This window comes from Sturnus vulgaris, chromosome 6, assembly GCF_052056855.1.
Source record: "Sturnus vulgaris isolate bStuVul1 chromosome 6, bStuVul1.hap1, whole genome shotgun sequence".
NCBI lineage: Eukaryota > Metazoa > Chordata > Aves > Passeriformes > Sturnidae > Sturnus > Sturnus vulgaris.
Genome location: NC_142248.1, coordinates 31,426,574 through 31,448,989, shown reverse-complemented (window position 1 = coordinate 31,448,989; position 22,416 = coordinate 31,426,574). Strand labels below are relative to the sequence as shown.

The window sequence follows — 22,416 nt, the reverse complement described above, 5'->3', positions numbered from 1 at the left end:
CACGCAGCAGATTAGGGGCAGATTCTCAGTACACAGTTTACTCCAATGAAAGCGTTTCCTGGATTTAAGTTTCCTGAGAGCAGAGTGTAGACCCTTGAAAACATAGCAGCGATAAAAGTTCAAAGGTGAATAATGATTTTGTCTTTTCAGACTCTTTGTGTTTCAGTGGGAACATTTTGTGAAAAAAGAAACCTTCATCAAATATATGCACAGGTTTTCTTGCATTGTTTTCTTGAGCTGAGTTTCTCAGACATAAATGGCTTTCGGGCATTTGCACAGAAAAGGTGTAAATTACATTTCACACTTCTGCCTAGGAACTGGGAACCTGTAACCTGCCTGTACTGTTGGTTAAAGAAGCATTAGAAGAGAGAGGTCAGGACTGTTAAGGTGTTAGTCCAAATTGGCACTGATTGATGATATGGCTTAGAGTAAATTATCTTACCTCCACACCATGAATCTTCAATCTAAAATATAAGTATCTCACCTCAAAGTATGGGTTTGAAACGTAAATAAAGTTTGTAAGGTGTAAATGTATCTTTGGAATAAAAACACCACATAATTTCCAGGAAATAATCCACAACCCTTCAAAAGCACCAAGATGTAGAAAAAATTCCTTGAATGTAAGTAGCTGTCATACAGTCTGCAAAAAGGCTGGAAGATTCTGGCTACAGGGACAGCTTAATAGTAGGTTATATATGTAATCTTTTTTTAATTAAGTAATTAATGTTTTTTTTTTCAAGGATCAGTTTTGATGCTTTAAACGCTGTAAGTAGAGATGAATGAGCAAGAAAGATCAGTCTTACTATGGGACACTGGTAGTGTGGATAACTAGAAATTTATACCTTTTACTACTGAAATATTTTAATCCTGCTTTTCATTTTAGGTTTAGAGTGCTATGGAAGCAGATATATCAGCAAGTTGGGATGTTGCAGTTTTTTTTCTTTATGGTTCCATATATTTCCTGAAAGGATACATCTGCATAGTCCAGTGTCCTTCAGTGATCCCTTGCATACAACCTTTCAGTGTGTCTGTCTGAGTCATGTGTTTTGCTGAATCATAATTCAGAGACCAAGGAAACAAAACCAAAAATCAGTAGCAATAATACTGCTGTTGCAAGCTGAAATAGTTACTGAATTCTGAGTGATGATTTAATTATACAGAACTGTGATGTACTTCAGAGAAAAGTTAGAATCACAGAAACATGGTTAAGGCCTCTTCTGGCCTGATAGTCTTATTGAAGCACAGACCTTGAAGTGAATTTCATAGGCAGGACAAAGAGACCAAGTTGTTTCTTAGAGGATATTTTCATAAGACGGAAAACTTCTGTGTTTTCTATTTTTACAAACATTTGTGACTTCTTGAAGGGAATATGGAGAGAGAGAGAGAGAGATTGTGTGTATGTGTTTGTGTGTGTGTGAATGTGTTGATGTGGCAGTGTTTTAAATGTGCAGCTTTTGAAGAGAATGTTTCCTGGATAGTACTCCATGATTTGGTGTCAATATATATAAATCCTAAGTTGTGAGCTTTGGCAGTGTATTTGATATAGATATAGGTATAGATAAATAGGAGTGCAGGGAAAAAAGGAAACTCTGAAGAGATAAAGAAGGAAAGACAGGAAGCTAATTTTTGAGAATTGGTGAGGAAGCAAACAGGATGTTCTAAAGAAGCAATGGGAGTTTTCAATAAGGGAGAGAGTAAGATAAGAAAATGAATAAAATAAGCATCAGTTAGCTCTGCCAGCAGACCAGGATAATTAGGTAACTGTGGAAAGAAGAGTTTGGGCCTCAAGGAGCCTGTTGCTCTCTTTTTGCAGTAGCACTTCCAGTATGTTTACTTCGAAGTTTTACAGTGTGTATTTCGATAGTATCCATAGCTAAGTGATGTTCTGTGCATATGCATGAATGTTTCATTTCAGTATAAAACTATGGTTTGTATCATAGTGAAGAGAAAATTCACAATTCTTTCTCAGTCAAAACTCCTGGCTCCTTCCTTTAGATGGGACTTCGTAAACATAGAGAAACCACACCATAAAATCTGTCCCTCTTAAAAGTTTGTTGGAATAACCACACCCATTGTAAATTATGGCTTCTTATTGATCTTTCGATATTCAGCACATTTATCTGTTGTTTTGAATTTACCTGTTACCTTTGCATTTTAGGTTAGCCATATCCTTGAGCAGACTTCTTTTCTTTCATGACTGGTGTTTCAACCATCTCGAAGTCATACTGTTGAAACAAATATAATAAGAAATTCAGCTTTTTGAGTTTTAACATGATAATGTTCCTCTACAGTACCTACAAACCAGAACATCGGAGCAGCAAAAGCCGTAGAGTGTCCCCTGAGTGAAAGAGGTTTGATCGATTCCTCATAAACTAGAAATGAAGGAAAAAGTGCATAGAATAGTGAGGTATAAATAGAAAAATGCGATTTTAAAATTATTCTGGTCATTGAAAGCTGACCCAAGTTGTTATAAACTAGGTTCTGTAATTTTAGCCATTTAAGGCTGTGCTTAAGCACCTAAATATAACTGACCTGTTCTTCAAAGATGCTCAAAAACAAGGTTGAGTGTAACACAGTGGCAGGATTTGATCAGGGGAGTGATGTGCTCTCACAAGCAGGAGAAAGAAGATTATTTTCCCAGAACTAATCTGTGTGGTCTGGAGTGAAACAAGGTGAGCACCAGGACAGCAGGAGGGGAGGTGTCGGTCTGGCTTGATGTTTACAGGAAGTTGAAGTGTACCTCAGCAGCTTAGAACTAACATACCTCTGAGCCTATACTCCTCTGCCTCAGAATAGTATTTTGGGGTGTGAGTATTTAAAGTTGGGCATGTAAAGTGTATGTGTTGATTCTGAATAATTTTTCTAGTCTCTGTGTAATTTGTTTACAGATAAATTCTGTGGGTGTATATAAAGTGATACGGTTTATATTTATCTTATATGTGTTTATTTAATATCTGTATGTTTAAAAATAATATGAAAAGAGTAATGATCATCATTCTCTTTTTGGACATTCCCTGTGGGGGAAGGTTATGGTATGAATGATGACTTAGAGTAAATAGAATGTGTGTGAACTGGCTGACTGTGGATGTTAAAGAAACAAGTTCAGGTGGAGGCTGTAGCAAGGTTACTGTTCCAGCCTGAAGGGACATAATAGCAGTGCAAACAAATGCCTCTACATGCAAGTAGGTCCTGGTAGGGCCTAGACCAAGAATTATATTTGGTACTCCTACATCTCACAGTGGAGGAGGAAAATCCTGGGACTTGCAAAGGACGCTCTTGCTTTGGTGGTGCCTGCATAGTGCTTCTCTCCTACTTGTTCACTTGTCTGCCCTGGACTGAACAGTGTACAGAAACGTGCCTGGGTAAAATCTTATTGGCCAGAGCTGCAGTTTTTGATGTAGAGCCGAGTTGAACGGCCCAGTGAAATGTCTTGTCTGTAGTGGTCAGTACCTACGAGTTTGTGTCAGTGGCATCAGCACGTGTTGGGTGATGGAGGCTGGCTGTGACCTGCCCGTGTGCAGGGGCCAGGGGCTGCTGCCAGGCTGCGTGGCAGGGTCATCGGTGGCTGGAGACAGGGCCTAATTAGTGCTATGGAGATAATGCCTTTTTAACCTCTACTCTTTCTATTCCTGGCAAATACAAATTTGTAGTTAATATTTTGTTTTGCAGAGATTGGGGGCCAAGATACTGCTCCTCAGAAAGTAAGCTGGGATGATAAATAGCTGTCAGCTGTGATCTTGCAGTGAAGCACTTGTGTTCTGTTTATCTGTAAGGGGTCATTGGTTTTTTTTGTAGACAAAATAGTTAAATATGTGCTCATAGCTGGTTTTGACTCTTAAGCATATGCATTCGCAGCAGAACAGCAATTGCAAAACAAAAGTGATTCATTTGTACAAAACAAAAGTGATTCATTTGTACAAGGAATGATCTGCAGCAACTAGGTCGGGCAGTGGCTTTGGCAAGCCATGTTATCATTGTTTACCATAAAAATAGGTTTGGAAATAGAATGGCACTCAGAAGACTTGAGGCTGAGATGTCCAAGGTAAGCAGTGCCCTGCACAAGCCTCTCTAATGGTTTTACAGTACATTGAAAAGCTTAAGTTCCAGATTTTGCTCCTGTATTTTTCTAACTTTTCCTTTAGAAGAAAAAACATTCTATGTTTTGTTTTGTTTTTAGTTCCTTCGGGAGTGATACAAAATGGAGCTCGAGTATTGAGTAGAGGAATATTTCCTGGAGCCAGGCCATTGCCAATCAGCCCTATAGGGAGCATGGCTGTCGCAGTAAGGTAAGAGTGGGTCATTGTTGGATCTGTATGAAATAAGTTAGTCTTTTGCTGAAAATGTAAAAGTATATGTAAGCTCTGGTAAACGTATATTTTGCTACTTGCCAATGCTTCTGAGGTTCTAAATGAAATAAAACTCTGCCACCTAAAATTCTTGGGGTTTCATCTTTTGTAAGATAGTCGTGGCATATCTGTCTGTTGCACAGTGGTTTGTGAAAAGCAGTTTTATTTTCATGAGCAAACTGCAAGCAGTTTGTGGTGAGAACCTCCTATAGTGGCCTGTTTTTCTAAGTGCAAATGCTATTTCCTGCTCCTCCCCTCTCTCCCTTTTTTTAAAGACGTTTTCCTGGATTAAGTCCCAGAGAGAAAAGTATCAATAATAATAAAGCAAACCCTGAAACCTATTTGAACACATAGCTGTCATTTTGTTATTAACTTAGATCTTTGTGAGGCATTTTCTTTCAGTACAGTTTTATTTCAAGGTTATACTGAGACATTCAAGGGTAAAATGTTGTTTAAGATACTCAACTATCAGGAAGCAGGGCAGTAAGAGACATCTAGTGATGGCAGTAGGAACTGTAGTTCAGTGGTTTATTTTGCTTAAAGCAGTGCTGGCTTATTGGTGGAAGAACAATTTGCCTAGGGTGTAGCTCCATTTTCAGTCAGTCACGACAGAGATTAATTTGGTCAAGTGTACTGCCATTGCTCTGCTCTTTCAGAACTCTCAGTATCTGCAAAAGCTATTTCAGCTCAGGCAGTTGGGTATTCTGGGTGGGGTTTCATAATTAGTGCTGACCTCACTTTAACTGTGCTGTTCCAATTGCACTCTCTTTTCTCAGGAAAGGGCTGCAAGGCAGCGAAATAAGGTATCTTGGTAGGTCTTATTCCATTACTGTTTACATGGGGTTTTTTTAATTTTTTATCCCTTTTCAGAATCAATGTCTAGTCCTTTGGGTGCAGTATTTCCATCCAGTAAATGGAGAGAAAGACAGAGAGAGCCTATGACATTCATGTACTCTTGATGCTTAAAATGCATAGAGGGGAAGACACTAATTGAAATAAAATCCATATTTTTTGATGAGTAAGTTCTTCAGCTGTTTCTCCCATTTGCTACACTGAAGGGATGTAGTCCCAGGGGTCATCCTCCAGAATTCTGCAGAGTTCCTCTCTATCTCTCTTTACCACAGCTTGGCCTTGCTAGCAGCAGGGGTCAGCTCTCTCTACCAGCTTTGCCACTAGATTTACCCAGGACTTGTATTCTGCTCCAGTGGGGATTGCAAAACCATGGGACTACCAGATCATTAATTATATATAATTTTTATTAGGTTTTCAAGCTAAATGGAGCACATAGTGGTCTCAGTATTCTCTCTGGAGTTGTATCTGTATTTCCTGCTTAGGCTCTACTTCATAATCAGAATTGACTCACAGAGGAGATAGAACAGTTTTACTTCCAGGCCACTTGAAAACTTATTTCTGTGTAGACATCCTCAAACTAATGTTCTGTAAAGCTGTATATAGTTAAATTTTATACATTTTCAAAAGGACTGTTTCTCATGTTTTTTTCCCAGCAGGTAGAGAACGGGATCTTTACTAGCTATCTGTTAATGTAGAGATGGGAAATTAGGGATTTTACCCCTCCCTTGCTTACGTTCGTTTTGCTCTGTCTCACAGAAAAGCATTTCTAATTAGTCAATGCAGACATTTCTAATTCTTTTTGTTCTCTTCTCCAGCCTTAGGCAGTATTAGAAATAGCTTGCTATGAATATATTCCTGATGTGCATAATGTCTGCTCATATTTAAAATATCCTGCAATATCCCCTCTTTTAATTCTTGAAACGCAGAGAGAAACACAGACAAGAGGCTTTGAAAGCTTTTGAGAAGTTAGGGGACTCTCTTCAACAGAGCGAGTTCAGCAGGCAGTTTTTTGTCTTGTTTCCCTCAGGGATAATATGATTCAGAATTTCTTTAGGAAGAAGATCAATCTGGATTCACAGTGTCTCTTAGAACATCATCTGGTTCTCTTAAAACTGGATACTTCTGTTATCAGTTCCTGTTAAAATAACACTGTTTCTTGGTGCCAACCCCTCTCCTCACATACACAAAACTAAATAGGACCTGTCGTGTTGAGCTTTCATGGCATCTCACGGGAATAACTGCTGCTTATAATGTGCAGCAGGGGAAATTTACCACAGCATCCGTGCAGCCTTGTTTTGCAATTTAAGAGTAGGTGGATTGCTCGGATTGAGCTGTCATTCCTGCACAGAGGATGATGGTCCAGTCGGGCTGGCAGGGGATGTTTTCGGACCTGTTTAGGTGCAGGAAGTTTGATTTTTCCCCACTAGTTTTTACCAGGAGGGAGCTCTGGGCAGCCGTAGGAAGTGGTGCAGTCTCTGTTAAGTTTTCTGCTGAAATTGTGTGCTTCTGCCTATATATTGAGAAGCCAGACAGCTTCTTTCTAAGACTTTTTAAATCAAACGTCTGTTTTCTTGAGAAGTGTTCCTTTGGTGCTGTAAATAAAAGGCCTAAAGCCAGCTGAAGAAGGTAGTTTTAGTCGTTCTCATAGGGGACCATTAGCATTTTCATGGTAGGAGATAGTTGCATAATAAATTAAACTTCTTAACTGTTTTTCTTTAGTTACCATATGTAGGAATCACAGGTTCTTCTCTAAGATGCTGGTCTTCAGTTGGCACTTCCTTGCTGTCTGAGCTGTTTATTTCATTTTGTGTCCTGTTTCCTCAGTATCTTAATGGTCTTCGGTTTAGTTGTCCCCCGAGCTGGTACAAATAACTTGCAGTATGTTGTCCTGTTGTGCAGTGCCATTAGTGCCAAAACACAGTAACAAAAAGTTTGGTCCTGGGCTAAATTTGCAGTTGTAGTTAGATGGGGTGCTTTGACTAATCTGTTACTCAGAAAGGAGGCCAAAACTATTGCATTGAGCTAAGAAGCTGAAATCCGTGATTTCTAATGTGTTAACTCCCATCAATAGGAAAGTTTACTGTACTGTTAATCTTTGACAGTGTGACTGAATGCATTGGCATATTTTGTTCCTGCACAAGGTATTGATGTGCTGCTCTTCCCTTGTAATTACATGTAATTACTTAATATTTTATGTATAAAATAAGGTACAATTGAATTAAGTACTTTGGGTTAAAAAACCCTCCTGAAAATTATTTAACAAACATGACTTTCCATGAATAAAGAATTGCAGTTGAGGAGCTTATCATTATTTTGTAGTGCATTTGGCTTAAATTGCACAAATAGGCCTTTCATTCCAAACTAATCTACAAATGGAAAGGCATCCCACACTATTTTTGCTTTGAAAATCATCCTCTAGTGTTAAATCTCCACAACAGAGCATAATTGGATGTGTTTTGACAGTAGCTTTTTATTTACTTTATTCACACCACTTTCAGCTTGTTTACCATCCATATTTTCCATGTAGTGGCTGACAAGTCTAAGACCCACCCAAAAACAGCAGGGAAAAATAACGCTTCAAAGCTGCACAGCGTGTAGCATATCTAGCATGAGATCCATCATATTTTGGGGATATTTTTGGCAGACCGTATCCCTATATAGTTCCCTGAGAGAATCTAAAAGCAAATGCAGTGGTAGTCTGGATACATAGAAAAGAAAATACTGACTGGCAGAGGTGTTCAGTGAAAGCAGGCAAAGCCAGTAGTTCCTTACATGCAGCAAGGAGTTGGTTGTGAAAGTGAGATCTTGCTCTTCCTATCATCATCCGTTGGAAAAGATCTTTTAAATGTTTTCCTAGGACGACTTCTGTGTTGCTTTGGTAGGAACAGTATCTGTCAAAGTGGCCAGTGCATGTGACATTCACGTGTCTTGGCAAGGTGCAAGAAGCTCTTACCACATATAATCATCTTCCACAGGAGTCAGGTATTACCTGTTATATCAACCCTTGGGAAGAGCACAAGCTTGGAAGTTGATCTGACTTTGAGATTATGTAACGTCAATTTCACCATGATGTTTGTGATTTTCTCCAGTTATCCATAGTGTGTGGGTGGTTTGTGACCATGTCCAAGTCCTGCTGCCCTGCAGTAGAGCTACTGAGGCTAAGCCTCTCTTCTGTTTAATGTGGACAGATCCACTGAGGTGAGGTTGATGGAAATCCACCCCACAGAGAACCTTACTAGCGGTTTAGCGTAGGCCTTGTAATTTGGTTCAGTTTATTTTGCAGAAGATGTTATACAAAATATCCTTGATAATTTAAAAAAAAAACTTCTTGATATGCTGCATATGCCTAGGTAATAGGTTAGGTTACTTTTGTTACTATTTGTTAGAAATACCTTGTGTTTTAAATTACTGCAGCTTAAAAATAAAAATTATTGGGAAATTACATCCAGTTCTTCTTCACCAAATATTTGTACTTTCTCTGTCCTGGTTTTGGTTGGGATGGAGTTCATTTTCTTCCTAGTAGCCAGTACAGAGCTGTGTGTTGGCTTTAGTATGAGAATAATGTTGATAATATGCTGATGGTTTAGTTGCTGAGCAGAACTTGTCCTGAGTCAAGGACTTTCCAGTTTCCCATGCTCTGCCAGTGAGCATGTGCACAAGAGGCTGAGAGGGAGCAGGATGACCTGAAGTGGCCAAAGGGATATTCCATACCATACAGCATAATCTGGAGAGTTGGCAGGGAGGAGCTGATCACTGAGGGATGGGTTGAGTTGGGAGCAGTTGTGTTGTGCATCCCTTATTTTTCTGGTGTTTTATTCCCCTTTTTGTTACCTCTCTTTTCATCATCTTCATCGTTGTTACTGGTTTTATTATTTACTTTATTTCAAAGTTTTCGTATCTCAACTCATGGTTGCCTTTTTCCGATTCTCCTCCCAGTCCCACCTGGAGCAGGGAAGAGCAAGCAGCTGCATAGCTGCTGGCTGGGGTTAGACATTCTCAAGGAATATCACAATGACCTGTAAATTGCAAACAGGCTTCCCAAAGAATTTTCCTCAGTAAAAAAATACTTCTGTTCAAGTTTCCAAGATAAAATTTTTCTTTTATGTAGGGAAAGCAAGTGCACATGCACCAGCAGAGCTACAGTTCTTTCTTGATTTTGAGGAATAAAAATAAATCAACAAAAAACCATCAGATAAACAACAAAACACCCCAAAATGCAACACTAACAAACCTTGCCTACTTCATCATGAGTAGATTTTAAAAGATCTGCTCTTCTGCTATTAATGCCACAGTTCCTTATGCAACTCCTGATCACTGGGGCATAACAAAAATGAGTTTTGTGTTTAACCTTATCTGAAGATGGAGAATGGTTATTTAGAATTATTAGCACTTTAAAATTATAGAGCAATTACTAGATTATTCTTTGGGCACAGCTTTTATTATTGTGACTTTATTTCTCATGCTGACTTTATTTTTGCTTCTATTTTCCTCCCTTGAAGCAGCCATTCAAGCAGTGATTAAATAAAACAAACATAAGAAGCATGTGCAGAGTGGATGCCAAAGCATAAGCAGAATTATTATCATTCACTTACATTATCTGTGAATTACTATTTTTGCTTAGATAAAGGAATTGGTAGGTATTTCCTTCCATAAATTCTTAATTGTATCTTTGTAGTGCTTACCACTGGCATGATCAGCTTAAGAAACCCCAGATTGTCCCTGTTGCATTGCATTCCCCTCCCCAGCTGTAACAGGCAGGATGAGTTATCCTTGGGAGCTGAAGGAGTCCTTTAGCAATTAAAGGACAATAATGCTGACTAACTTGATTATTCTTTCTTTGAGAAATGCACAGGGCTCTATTTGTCTTAATTTCAGATCTGTTGCTGATACTGCTGGCAGTTCATGAATTGTATTTACTATGGTCCTTTGCATCCAATTTTTCTCTGAAGTACCTTTGTAAGAGCTTCTGTCACTATTGTGAGCAACTCACTGTTGACTTTTAACTCAGTAACCCCCGACAGAATCTCATCATAGAGCAAGTGAGCACCACTTGCTTTTCATATGCTTGCCCATCCTTCTGTCTGCTAGTCTGTAGTGGTTTTAAGAAGCAGTTCAACTAGATGTAGCCAAAAGTTCTGACTGAACTGAATTTCCCTTTGAAATAAAAAAAGTGGGAGTTTTTTTAAGCAAAGCTGGAACGTGTCAAAATCTACGAACCCAGTTTACCTGTACTGGTTTTTTTTTAATCTTCTAACTGTGTGTTTCCAGTTACATACAAAAATTGTCATCTGTGGGTACACAGTATCTGTCATCCAGAAGGATCAGAGGTAGATTAAGGTGATATTTAAACTCCACATAGGTTTTCTTTGTTCATCAAAGGAATATATCTGTCTCAAGTGTGACATGCAGTAAGTATTCTTCAGCAAAACCTTTGCCATTTTGCAAACAGAATGTGATTACCTATCTTTCTTTCGAGCTAGAAGAGAAATTTAAAGAAGATATGCCTGTACTTGGTAAAATGACAGACTTTTGTCTCCTCCTGAGGAAGACCTCTTTGAAAGGCAGAGGCACTAACACTGTGCAAAGGACATTATTTCCTCTGACTTGAGACCCAGCTGCTGGGAGTCCCGTCTGGCTTCTGATGACATTGGTAGCAGAATTCGTATCTATTAACAGTGGGAATGAAGTTAGACTTTCAGAAGTCCAAACTTATATTTGCACTGCTTGAGCAGTGAGTGTGATTGTTCTACAACCAATTGAAAATACTCTAAAAAGAATCTGTGCACATTGCTTTAGGCTCAGTTCCCTCAAGCAAATAAGATAGTCCATGTCAGTAGGATGAAAAGCTCTAGAGATTGTCCCATCGACTTTCCTGGAAAAGCAAACCACTGCTTTAAAACATGAAAATATGTCAGTTTCTGGAAATTCTGAAATAAAGTTCTAAACAAATAAAGGGGGGGGAAATGAGGTATTACTGAAAATAAATTTCCCCTCATTGTTATAGTAAACACATAATTCTTAAATACCTTTTCTTCCCCTCTGTAATTTAAAAATACTCAACATCAGAGCAAGCGCTTGTTATAATCTATTATTGTTTCAGTAAAAAAGTGAGAGTTACATCCAAAACTGTGAGCAAAAATAGATTGAGCTAGCCAAAATCTGTGTCCTGAAACCCAGGGGAATTCTGTCCACTGATGGTCTAGATTGAACTAAGTAGAGCACAGATTAATTTCGTAATGAATATGTGATTGTGTAAGAGCAGTGTAGCGTTTGAGATGGCGCAGAAGCATGTGTGGAATATGAATTGTTTAGATATTAGTTCATTCAACTCTTACTAATCTACTAATATCAGTTATAAGTAATTCATCTAATGTTTGAGCTATTGCGTATTAAGATACAGATCAGATTAATTTACTTCCAGGGTACATGACTTTTGATGTTGTGAATATCCTAAAGCACTCTGCCTGTATAACGTTTTACTTTTCTGCAAATATCCTTTGCTAATTCTCTCCTTGACCTGCTTTCTCTTCCTTTTGTATTTCCTCAAGCAGAACTGGTTGGAAATCTTTCAAAATGTAAGTGAAACCCAAAGATTTTTCTGAGATGCAAACGCTATCCATTTCCTGACCAGTTCCACCATAGAAGCCTTTCTTCTGAAGTGTATTGGTATTTCCTTTTTTCCCCCTTTTTATTTAAAGCAATTCCTTTTTTGCACCTCTTTGTGAACTTCTGTTTTTCTTTACCAGCATCTCTGTTTGCAGACACTGACTATGGGATGCAAACCCCATAGTACACCCTCCCCTGGGACGTCCCTCTGTACTCCCTGGGCATTTCATTCTATTTTTATGGTGATTTGGAGGAATTGGGATCTGGAGTAAGTCCCTTGCTTTTGAAACCAAATTATAGCCCCTTTATGTAAAGGCAACACTAGAGACTCGAGAGCAGGGCAAATCAGAGATATTTCTTTGGCACGTGGTTGCACTGCTCGATGGAGTTGTGGCCTTCCTTTTATTGAAAGTCTCTCGGTACAAACTAACGAGTAGATCTAAATAGCATAAAAATGGGCATCTTGGTTTAAATCACGTCTGTTAGAAGCCTTGTTCACTTGCAGTCAGTAGGAATCTCATTTGAGTTCCCACCTATTCTGTCCTGTATTTATTTCCTTGGAGCAAGAATTGATTGTTACTTTTTAATGGAAAATTAGTAGCGTGTGATTTTTAGTGAGCCATATTGCTCTGACTTTTAGCTGCCTAGTAAAATCAAATAACTTTAATTTTATGCTAATTTATGATAATTTTTAACATCTTTAAATGTAAATTTACCCCAAAAATGAAAAATCTGTCACTTAAAATTCATCACATGCTTCCTTGTAATGGCTGATCTTAAGGAGTTGGTTATAAATTCACCTTATAACTAGCTTAGTATGGATGATTTCTTCTGAGCATTTGGCATCCTCTAATGACAACCCCTGCAGTTGCAAGCCATCACAGAGTAAATGCAGCTGGCTTGCTGCACAATCATGAATGACATTGCACTTAGTTATTAATAATTGAAGGAGCTTTGTGTATTCCTTCTGGGTTCTATATGGAATTTATGGATCATATATCTACCCAGAAATCTAGGTGAAAGTAATTTTGTTGAGCAAAAGAGGTTGGCAAGGGGCTTTCTTTGCTAATAAGTGTACCTTCTATTCTATACATTTCTTTGAAAGCACTAAATAACATTTGGAATGACTGATGAATTTGCTGGCTTCTATCATTGTCCTGTCACTGGTTCATCACTGCAAGGGGATTTCTTATCTCAGTGAGCTCTTGCAGACAGAGGAATTTAGATGAACAGGAACTGTGGAATTACATACCACTCTTATTTTTCCCACTTTCAACCTTGCCTTTCAGAAATGTGTAATACTCTGCTGTTTCTTGTGTAAGGAAACCATACATGAGGTCCATTGCCTGAAACCTACTTCCCCATTTTTTGAAGTAGAAGAGCAGTAATACTCTGGACTTGCCACTGTGCCATTCCTATTAAGAAACACCTAGTTCAAGTTCAAGTGTTCAAGTGTGTTCAAAAGCACTCCAATGGTAGCACAAAGATGGCAAAAGTAGGTTTTAAATCAGTTTGTCATGTGAAGGTTTAAACAGCATTGTTTTTTTGTTGGATTTCTTTTCACTGACAGAGAGGTTCAAGGCTGGTAAACTGGCAGGTGGCAGTGATGATGGCTTTACTCAATGACAAGCATCCTACCTTCCACCTTTTCAGCAGGAGTTAAGCATTGCACAGAATCAGTGCCTTCTTCAATAGTATTGTAAGCATTGTATTCTGTTTTTTAAGTCAGTGGCAATGCTCTAATACTTTTCACTCCAGAAAAAAGAACTTGTTCGTTTTTAAATATGTCATGCTGCAGTAGTTCCCACTGCACAAGGTGCCATAAAACCAGAGGAGGAAATGACAGCTTCTAGAGCAAATCCAGATTTATTTTTTCTACTGCTTGTTTTTGACCACGTTCTAATATTTTCTTGGCAGCTAGTGGCTTAAGAATGTATTGCTTTTAAAGTTATTTATTAACTGATCAGGATGAGAACTGTGACTGGACCTGGTTGCTCCTTCTCTTGGAAAGAGTCCTAAATAGAAGTTGTGCTGCTTCCAGGTGAAACATCTCCTGCACTTGGAATGCGAGTTGGAATTAGAGTTGGAAAGTGTCTTTCAGAGGAGGCAAGGAATTGCCCCAGAAAGCTAATCTCTCTTCCCCATGTTTTTGGTAGTATCCCTTTATATGAAAAAGAAGAGGGACTATTTATGCAACTTATCAGAGTTTATTTACCTAGTAGATAAAATAAGGTTGGGGATTTTTCTTTTTAATTTTTGGAAGTGTAAACTATTCATTGAAATTTAAATCAATACTGTTTTATACATTGTTTATTTGTAACCATCCCCTACTTGTTCCTGCTTCTTGTGCTATTTTGCATCTTTTGGCTTGTTTTGTATGTCAAGTCCAATCCACAAGCAATTAGGCTTTGAAACCAGCTTGCATGGACATTACTTATAGTCATAGTTTCAGATTGTAATTTCAATTTACCTTTCAGTTGGCTTTATAATCTTTTGCTTTGAAGCAGGATCACACCTGTGTAGCTTCTAAGACTGCTTGGATTTGTTTTTACAGGAATGGAATAACAAACTGCCGGATGCGGACGGAAAGCGAACAGTCCTGCGGCTCTCCAGTTGTTAGCGGTGACCCAAAGGAGGATCACAACTACAGCAGTGCCAAATCTTCCAACCACAGGAGCACATCACCTGCTAGTGACTCCGTTTCCTCTTCCTCTGCTGACGACCAGTATGAATTTGCAACTAAAGGTAGCCAAGACAGCAGTGAAGGAAGTGAAGTTAGCTTCCAGAGCCATGAGAGCCATAGTGAAACAGAAGAGGAGGACAAAAAGCAAAGTCGGAAGGAGACCAAGGATTCTTTAGCTGACAGTGGATATGCATCCCAGCACAAGAAAAGGCAACATTTAATGAAGGCGAAAAAAGTACCAAGTGACACACTGCCTCTTAAAAAGAGACGTACAGAAAAGCCCCCTGAAAGTGACGATGAGGAGATGAAAGAAGCAGCAGGATCACTCCTGCATTTAGCAGGAATTCGATCCTGTTTGAACAACATCACCAATCGGACGGCAAAGGGGCAGAAAGAGCAAAAGGAAACCACAAAAAATTAGAACAAATCAATGATTTGTTTGAACTTACAAAGTTTTGTTTCAGCACGTCAGGTGAATTCTAATGATTTGTGGCAATATCAGCAATTTTTTCCTTTTTTGTTTTTCTTCTATTTCTTTTTTTTTGTTTCTTTGGGTTTTGTTTTTGTTTTGTTTTGTTTTTTGACCCTTAAGATTTTTATTTTTAAAGGAGATTGAAGCCATAGAACTCATACTGACACTCAGCTAATTTACAAAAGCTTTTCATTACCTGAAGACAAAAAGTTAACAAAAAACGAATGCCAAAATCGCCATTGTTTTCTCCAGCTTGTCAAAAATGCATAGTTGAATACGCAGTGATACCAACATTAATGTGATGGGAGTAAAATTGGGCACGTGGAAATCCCTGTTATAGTAGAAGAGCTGTGCATAGTTTAATATTCATTCAGGCCTGGCCCTTAAGAATTTTTTTAATGGCCTTACAATTGGGTTAGAAGTGAATGTGAATAAAGAGATTTGTGGGGAAAAGGAGGCGTGTACTTCTCAACCAAGAACTATTTAGTGGCACTTGAAGATGTTGTGCCATACGAGTCTTTAAACAGCCACTGGTGGCAACCGTGCAAGCAGTAATGCACTTCTAGTGTGTCACGTATTCTGTGTGGCTCATAATATGAAGACTGATAAATTTGAGGAAATTTAAACTATGTATGCAATGGGCTTCAGTGAAACAGTGGAATAGGAGGGGATGACTGTTAGTAGCATTGTTAACCATTGAATTCTGTCTTCTGTATTAAATTGAAAGAATGTTCAAAAAGCCATAAGCCTGAAGATTGGCACTGCGTGCAAAAAATAATACTAATAGGGAAAAACAAACTATGTCTTCTAAACTGCCTGAGTGAAAAGTAATCAAGTCTAAGAAATTACAGTAGATACAATGTACATCAGAATCTTTTTCTGTGGATCACATCCTTGATCTAACAGGGGAAACAAAGCTATAAAACCTGCCATTAGTAGTATTCTGTATTTAAAAATAGAAGGAAAGCATATTGGTGAACAGTAAAATTCAGAAGTTCAATAAGAGCTCCTACACTGCCCTCAGAAATGAGTGTGCAGTGACCATCAGTCAGGATTCATCTGTGCAAAAATGACAACAAATTTCCAGATTCAACCAGCATAGCCAGCAAAAGAAATTTGATCCACATTGCATGGATTCTTTAGGGAAGGGGGGAAAACAAAAAGCAAACAATTTTTTTTATTCAAAGATGACAAAGTTCTTGTAAGGTAAATAATGTATTTAGCATGAAGCATGAATTATTTTCATATAAATATAGAAAATAGAGAAAAAGGCTATGCCTCTAATTTTTAAGCCCTTAGGCTTAGAGTTTGTTTTTGGGGGTTTTATTTTTTTGTTTTGTTTTTGTTTTGGTTCTTTTTTGTTATTGTTGGGGTTTTTTTGAAGCAGGTGTTTAAGGTTTAACCTTCTTCAGGGACAAACACTGACTGTTGGGGAACTTACTCTGCAATATTAAAAAAATAAAATCTTCATGCTCTGGTAGGGCTTGGATGGTTGAATTATACTGCCTTGTCTGCACATTCAGCCCCCCTCTCCCTACTTCTGTTTAAAAAAAGAAAAAAAAAAAAAGAAAAAAATGTGTCTTTTCTTCGTCTGTACATGTGTAACATGACGCAATAATCTGAGGGCAAATTTAGTAGTGAGTGTGTATGACATAATCAAGAGAATAATGGGAGGTTAATTGAGGAAACTCTCTGATTTGATTCAGGAATAAGTAGACAAGAAAATAGCTTTGCTAATTTGCCATGAAAATTTGAAGTTAGTTAAAAGCCTTATGGAGGTGTCCGGAAAAAAAGTAGTGTTACAGGGAGTGTGATTCAGGTACAGTGCTACTCTCCTGGTAAGGATGACTATGAGACTGAAAACCACTACAGCAGAGAGAAGCTGTGAAATAAACAAAACAGTCTCTCTCACCTGGATTCTTGCATTTGGCATGAAAAATTCTACACTTAGAATGTCCTAGAGGCAAAAAGAAAAAATCCCAGAAACCAACCACTTAAGAGAACAAAATGGTCGGTTTCTTAAAGAGAATAGGTTTAGATTTACCACTAACAGGTGTTTCAGGCAGCAGTTTCACCAAGATGGATCTAGTTTATGAAGAGTGAGTTAGAGAAGGGTTTGACTTCCTACTTAGTGCAGTGAGCTAAAAGTTGTATTTGGAGATGCCTGTGGTGCGTGCTCAGTTAGGAGGTGGAAGGAATGAAGGACAGGCTGGTCTGCTCCTCAAGCATTTTGAAAAGAACAGAGCAGCACAGCGGAAGTGTGCCTCTCCCCCCATCTCAACCAGCATGTCCTGGATCCAGGAGCTTCCTGACAGCTGCCAGAGCTCAGCACAGCTGCCAGCTTTGGAGATAAGAAAGGAGAGAGCCATGGATAGTACAAGAAACAGCCTTGTTCCTCTCCGTTTGAATGCAGGGTTGATTCCCAGCACTAGTTAAGTCAGGAGTACATAGATGCTAACTTTTGTTGGCTGCCTGCAGCCCTTTAGATAATGTTGGGGAAAACAGGAAGGACCAGTCCCTTGGCCAGGTAGCACAGAGATGAATGAGCCATAACACTTCCCTTGTCTGATCAGACTGGGATAATCTGCTTCTTCCCAGGTCCATGCTCTCTACAGCCAAAGTCTGTAGGCAGTGAACCACACAACCCTGTATAAGAGAACTCGGTCTTCATCTTTTAAAGACTTAGGGAGAGTCATTTGAAATAGAAGATACTACAATATCACTTTGCCACCACCTTTGCTTATTAATGCATAGTTGTATCATCTTGGGAGTGGCTTAATATTTACCAAAAAACAGCACTGAAAAATCTAGTGACAGAAATTACAAACCATGGCTCAGCCATCTCTGTCCTCAAGAGAAAGCAACGTGTTTATGTGCCAGTGGCCAGATTCTGTCCACAACACTAATTCCAGAGCAACTTCTCTGATTGCAGTGTGTCAGTGCAAATGAGATCAGTATCTGCTGAACAAGTACCATTCATTAATGTGGACTCTTGGTGGCTAAATATATAATTACCACTAGTATTACTCATCTTAGAAAACAGTCATTTTGCATAAATATCTAAATTAGGCAGGTTATCTTTATACAGATATATATATATAGATATATATATATAACACCTATCTAAGACTTCAACAAGTCCTCTATATACATGCTGGTAAACCTAAAATGTTGGCAAGCATCTCTTTTCATATAAAATTTGTTTCTCCTAGTCTGATCTGCTAGGAAGGTATTCTTTGGTAGGATTTTACAGTTTTGTTCAGGAACCAGCAGTTTGGGCTGCCATCAATGGGTTTTTTCTGGTGTTTAAAAACAACTTGTCCTTATTGATGCTTACTCTGACTGTTGATGAGAAGTACATAATTTGGATTGTATAGAATATTTAGGAGTCACCTTTTAAACCATATTTGTGCTTGGCTGACAATGGCAACTTTGTCAGAACTGGTTCTACTCCATCAGAGAAGTTCTCCTTTTCTTTGTGTAAGAACTGAAATTGATTTGTTTTCCAAGAAATACGATGTCAGCTTTTAATCGAGTTGTCTTTACTTCAACTGAATGATGTCAAAACGGACTGGTAATTGCACTGTATTACAAACTCTCTCACTTGCCAGATAGGAGGTGGTGTGGTTTTGCTTGTTTGCTTTCCTTCTAAGCCATTTTGGGGTGAGAAGTTGTCAAATCACTAACTTTCCCTTCTTCTCACTCTGTAAGTATTGCCAAATTAGCATTTCTCCAAGACAGGTGCGGGCAAGGTCAGCAAGTGTTCAGTGGCGAGTTTCACATCGGCATGAATTGTAAGGTTTGCTGGACTTCATGGCGAGTTCCTTTGGAATATGCCTTTTGCAGCAAGATGCTCTTGCAGGCCAGAGCTAATGCCATAGGCAGATTTCACCAGCATCTCCAGGGAGGTGAAATCTGCTGATCGTGCTTGCATTCTGCAAGCAGTTGGATGTCCTACTGCATTTTGGTGCAGATTTCTGTTTGCATTTAAAAATGCAAGCATAGGTCTTGAACAGCTTAAATGTATCACCCCATAGCTGTTTCTGAAAGCAGTCTGCTTCTGATCTTCTCCTGGCAAAACTGGCAGTAGTTCTACAAAGATCACAGGGCTTTACAGCTGAAAAGCCAAACGTGGGAGTGAGGAGGTGTGCCCTGTAGGACTAGGGAACTGTCCTGAGACTGTTCTCTTCTCTCCAGGAATTGATTGAGGTTCATATTCTGGTTCCTCTCCTACCTTAATGGGAGAAGGCAATCCCAAAGGAGATGCATTGGCTCCCAGTGTTCAGCTGAATTACTGTCTACCTGTGGAAAAGGTACAGAAAAAAGCTGGAGGCTGCATTCTTCACTGGAGTGAGGTAGAGATACATTGACATACTTTAGCAGAGAATGAAATCCTAAATTGTACACCAAATGGCACCATGGATAAAATTACCAAAACAACACTTTGTCCTGGTTTCTTAGTAGTGGTAATTTATTTTCACTAAGATTTTGGCTCCCATCCCAATCCATCTAAAGAAATAGATTACAGAATCATAAAATACACTGAGTTGGAAGGGACCCATCCAACTCCTGACCCTGCACAGGACACCCCAAGAATCATACTGTGGCTCTGAGAGTGCACAATCTGAGGTTTTCTAGAACTTGAAGGTGTCTCGTCTCCTTTGCAATCAGTGGAGCTATAGACATCCAAGTGCTCCTGGAAGCCTTTACCATTTCACTGTTATTATTATTAGTATTACAACTCTTGCTGTAATCCCACCGTAGGCATTTTTGAAAACATTACTCTCCTGTGCTTCAGGATCAGACTACTGAGAAAATGCATTTCCAATGCAATTTACTTCACTTCCTGGAGAATGCAAACCCAGCTCCTTTGGGCACATCACTACTGCCTGAATAGTTCATTGGCATATTTTATAGGAAATATTTTGAAACATTTTCTTAACTTTGCCACCAAAAGAGCATTTGAACCATACATCCTCCTGATTGTTACAGAGTATCAGTGTTGACCGTCTGACCAGTTAAGTTCTAGTAGTGTTCTTCACAGCCCTCCAGTAATATATCAAACACTGTTATGCACATAATGCAGCACTGTGATCTAATTTAAATAATACTTTTTTATTATTTATACTACTATATGTAATATACATCAACACTTTGCTATATAACCTAAGTGATAACCCTCTTCTTAGTTACCTGCCAAACTCTGAATTTCTGTTTGATTTATATTGCAATTAGCACAGTTACCAAGTTGTAATGATGTCTCTTTTCCTTTGAAATGGGATGTGTAAGTCAAACTATACATTTTGTGTGTTTCTGTTTTGAGATGAAGTTTATAAGGATTTACACACAACATTCGGTGTTATGTATAAATCTGCATACATTTGTAAATTCATCTGTTAATCCCCTTTTATTTAGAAAGTATTAATTGATGGTGGTTATTAGGGATTTTTATTTTTGCTTTTTTATTTTTAGTACTGGTTATTCTTGAATTAAGCAGAGACTTGTCAGCTGGGTTGCTTTATCTTTGATCATGAACATGACCTTATAATTCTTCCACAGTTCAGCAAACAAGTACTAGCTTCACTGACCAAAAAAAAAAAAAAAAAGTCTCAATCTAATGTGTCTATGGTGCTGTATTTTGCTGGTATACATTTAAAACCAGAAATTATTTAAAGGTCATTTTGAGTTGTTCTAATAAGTAGCCTTTCCTGGTTTGGGGAGTTTGGGTTTTGTTTTAGCATTGAAAACAAGGTATGTTTTATCTGAAGCTATATAACAGTTTTTCTACTGTATTACATTTCCTTTTGCAAAGAGGGAAATACCGGCCTGATGTAACATCCTTTCACAATCAGTGTAAGGGGGTTTTGTTTCACTTTTTTATCTTCAGTGGATTTCATGAGGCTTTGGATCAGGCCAGCAGTTACAGGCGCTCATCATCCGAGGGTTTAAGGCATAAATGACAGCTTGTGCTGGCCTTTAGTGCTAGAAGGGACTTTACCGAATATTAAAACTGCATGCTGGACTCTGGAATGGCTGACAATCTAGAAGTGGGAATCTTTTTCATCTGTTTACTCTGGCCTGAAATCCCAAGACCTTCTTTTTTTTGTTTGGATGACATTGAACTTGAGTACATTTTTAAGTTACTACAGCATTGTACATTTCCTGAGTATGTGTGTGGGACAGCAATTGAAAGTCATACCTGTATTTGATAACCAGTTCCATGCCTGCATCATTCACACTCACTACTTAAAACTGCCATGATGTAAAATGTTGGGGGGAATGATTTGTGTGTGTGTATGAAAAGCATTATGAACTTGTACATTTTTTTTATACTCTGATCTGTAATTTCTGAAGTATTTTGTTTTACAGAAAAAGTGATAAAGCAATCAAAAGACCAAGAGATTTAGTATCAATGCTTAAGGGTCACAGGACCTTAACTGGCCAATAAGTTAATTTAGTACAGTGATAAGCCAATTTTTTTTCCTGTATTTGGCGTCTGAAACTGCCAATTTCATCAATATTAAAATATGAACTGTGACGGGGAATGAACAGTGATGTTAAGTTGTATTTGTGTTTACCTAAACGAGCAGTCCGAAGGCAAGTGCAATCAGCTGATCTTTAGGAAATATGAAATTGTTGATTTAGAGGCATACTTGCATTTTACATTTTCTTGATGTGTAATCATATTGCCAAAGACAAACTATTTCATCAATTATTATTGTAAATAACACTTTCCCAAAACCTTCCATAAAGTTTCTGTGATGTATTGTCTTCCAGTTGCAATAAAAATTACTGAGTTGCATCAATTGAACTATTGTATTTGTGTGAATATTAGTTCCAGAATATGCCCACATACTAAGACAGAACAACAGTGATTGTTTTGTTTGGTTGTTTTCTTTTTTTTTTAATTAAGTAGTTCTGGCCCTTATGGGATGTTACCTGGATTTTCACCTCTGTAGACATCAGCTCATGTTAATTTGCTGTCATGTTCAAATAGCTAGACATACTAAACCGATTTAAGTTAGGGTCTGATCTTCCTTTTTTACCAGTTTTGCAGCCCAGAAACAAAGCTGATTTCATTGGGAATTGGGGTTTTTTTGGTTTGTGTTTTTTGGGTTTTTCTTAGCAACTATAATCAGAAGAGATCCAGTAAAAAAAAAAAGTCTAATGGCATATATATAACATCCTGAAAACCATACCTTTGTAATCTGTGCATCAATCCTCCCACCTAAGTCTAGAGTTGAAGAAAACAGTGCAGAAGGATTCTCTGAATAATAGAGTATAAAAAAAATTGTAATGGTTTAATAGCTTTCTCTGATTAAAATTAAACTGAATAGTACAATCTTACAAGTCACACCATTCCTCAGACTCTGTTTTTGAAAGGGTTCTGTTAACAGCCCTAAATATCTATAGGTTAACTTTGAAAAGGACTGGGAAGAAAGATAGCCCCTCAGTTC

General features: G+C 38.3%; 1 protein-coding gene across 10 annotated transcripts in view; it reads left to right on the top strand.

Annotated features, from left to right (window-relative positions):
• FOXN3 (forkhead box N3) overlaps window positions 1-21,770 on the top strand; it is a 206,380-nt gene extending 184,610 nt beyond the window's left edge. For 7 of the 10 annotated variants that reach the window (XM_088167458.1, XM_088167454.1, XM_088167456.1 and 4 more), the window contains 3 exons: window positions 4,178-4,286; window positions 11,750-11,773; window positions 14,359-21,770. In XM_088167458.1, coding sequence (XP_088023584.1) covers window positions 4,178-4,286; window positions 11,750-11,773; window positions 14,359-14,908 — 683 coding nt within the window. In that variant the 3' untranslated portion in view covers window positions 14,909-21,770. The remainder of the gene's footprint in view (window positions 1-4,177; window positions 4,287-11,749; window positions 11,774-14,358) is intronic. The other 3 variants (XM_088167460.1, XM_014869869.2, XM_088167463.1) reach the window with 1 other exon arrangement.
• The last annotated feature ends 646 nt before the right edge of the window (window positions 21,771-22,416 follow it).